At 44.0% G+C, this 1797-nt stretch overlaps 1 protein-coding gene across 1 annotated transcript in view; it reads left to right on the plus strand.

Annotated features, from left to right (window-relative positions):
- The window catches only part of LOC118743873 (protein suppressor 2 of zeste-like), a 38170-nt gene extending 36908 nt beyond the window's left edge, over positions 1 to 1262 (plus strand). Inside the window, exon 6 of the mRNA XM_036476636.1 lies at positions 1136 to 1262. Coding sequence (XP_036332529.1) covers positions 1136 to 1262 — 127 coding nt within the window. The remainder of the gene's footprint in view (positions 1 to 1135) is intronic.
- The last annotated feature ends 535 nt before the right edge of the window (positions 1263 to 1797 follow it).

The raw sequence follows: 1797 nt of genomic DNA on the forward strand, positions 1-1797 counted from the left end.
TTTATATGTGAATCTACGGGCAAGTTGTAATGCTGTTAGCCTGAATGCGTTGATCAAGTGGAGTAATACGAGGTTCGTACACTCTAATTTCTTTCCCGTCCAGTGGGTTGAGGAACCATTTCTAAACAAGGATCTCCTCAAGGGGTGAATGGGAGGAGTACTCAGTCCTGATCTCGTACTCTGATTCAGAACTCTCAACTGACGCAGTTCTTGTCTGCTTGATCTCTGCAGCGCTTTTCAAGCTGAACTTACAGCAATCGACGTATATGCAGTAGCTACCACTTTTCTGATAGTCAGACAGCAATCAAAGCACTTAATTGTGACAAATTAACATCGAAGATTGTCATGGAATGTAGATGTACTCTAAATGAGCTGGCAAGGAGATACGTCACTTACATACATATGTTGTACAGTGGCAAGGCCATAAAGATATACCGCGCACTGTGGTTCAGATCAACTAACAAGAAAAGGAACCTTATTATATGCAATCAGCACCACTCGCAATGCGGGCTAACCGCTATCTTCTTGCAAACCCTGTCTGGAGAATAATTTTATCGAACGGACAAATGCAAGATGGTCTACGGCTTCCACGTGCAAGGATAGCACGGAATATTTGGGTGGCCTTAGTTGGATAAGCGTAGAACTCGCCTTATCCTACGCTTGGGGAAACCACTGCTCCGACACGTAATTGGAGTTCTCAACGAGCACTGCCTAATGGGAACCCGCGCTCTTGGAATGGATTTCCAGTCAAACCGCCACTGTCGTAGCTGCCGTGATATGGAGGAAATCTAAAGCGTAGAACATTACCTATGCCACTTCCCCTGCGTTGTTTTGAATGTTTGGCTAAACTGGTTCCAGCTAGTAACTACGATTTTGAGCGCTTCGTCAGAGCTACACAATGGTTTTATTTCAAAGATAAGAGAGTGGGGTTACAAGGAGTCTCTAATGCCATCATAATGGGCCCATGGTGACCTAAATATGTCCTTTTCCCTCGGCTGACAACCAAGATAACATAACCTAATCTAACCTTAGCCAATTAGAAATTCCAAGTGATCCAACACTTTATCTTTCTCACTTAGGAGATATCGTCCCCTTTTCTTTGAAACCGCACGCATGGCGCATTTAATCCTTTCAGATTTAGAGTATGCATTTATGTTTGTTCGCACGGCATAATCCAGCCAGCAAAGTCTCAATGCGCCATACCTGAGGACGAGGGTTTAGTACTCAACTGCCAACCCAGCCCGAAATTGTACTCAAACTAAGGATAGATAAAGGAAGGGATCCACTTTTTCAAAAATAAATCTGGAATATTGACATGAGTTCCAAGACGTGAGTGAAGTGAGTGTTTGTTTGATGACTGGAAGTACATCGCAGTGTGCCCATTGTGGCTGTACGAGTACATTTCAAGAGCCCATGAGTGCCAGGCAAGCTTTTAGCCGTCGATAGGGCAGGGAGGGGCCGCACTGAGAAAAGGGTTTAGTTCAGTCAACTAAATATGTTTCTTTCAAGTGTCTGGTAAACGCCTTATATAGTTTTTATGTCGAATGAAGCCGTGGAGCTGCGATATTTTCACCTCCGCTACCTGAATTGATTCCGCTTCGATCTCATTCTCAAAAAAATCCTGCATTGTACTGTGGTGACGGTGGCAAGAGCCCCTACTGCACATTTGTTTAGTGTCAATAATTCTCCAGTACGACTCTATTTGGGTCTCGGCAGTAAGGATCTTGAAATCTCTCAGTCATCCCGATTGATCTATAGGTCATTTATCAAGGCTGTGGTGTACTCTTCAATCCACCT

The sequence above is a fragment of the Rhagoletis pomonella genome, unplaced genomic scaffold (genome assembly GCF_013731165.1).
Source record: "Rhagoletis pomonella isolate Grant_MI unplaced genomic scaffold, Rhpom_1.0 Rhpom_scaffold_00007, whole genome shotgun sequence".
Classification (NCBI taxonomy): domain Eukaryota; kingdom Metazoa; phylum Arthropoda; class Insecta; order Diptera; family Tephritidae; genus Rhagoletis; species Rhagoletis pomonella.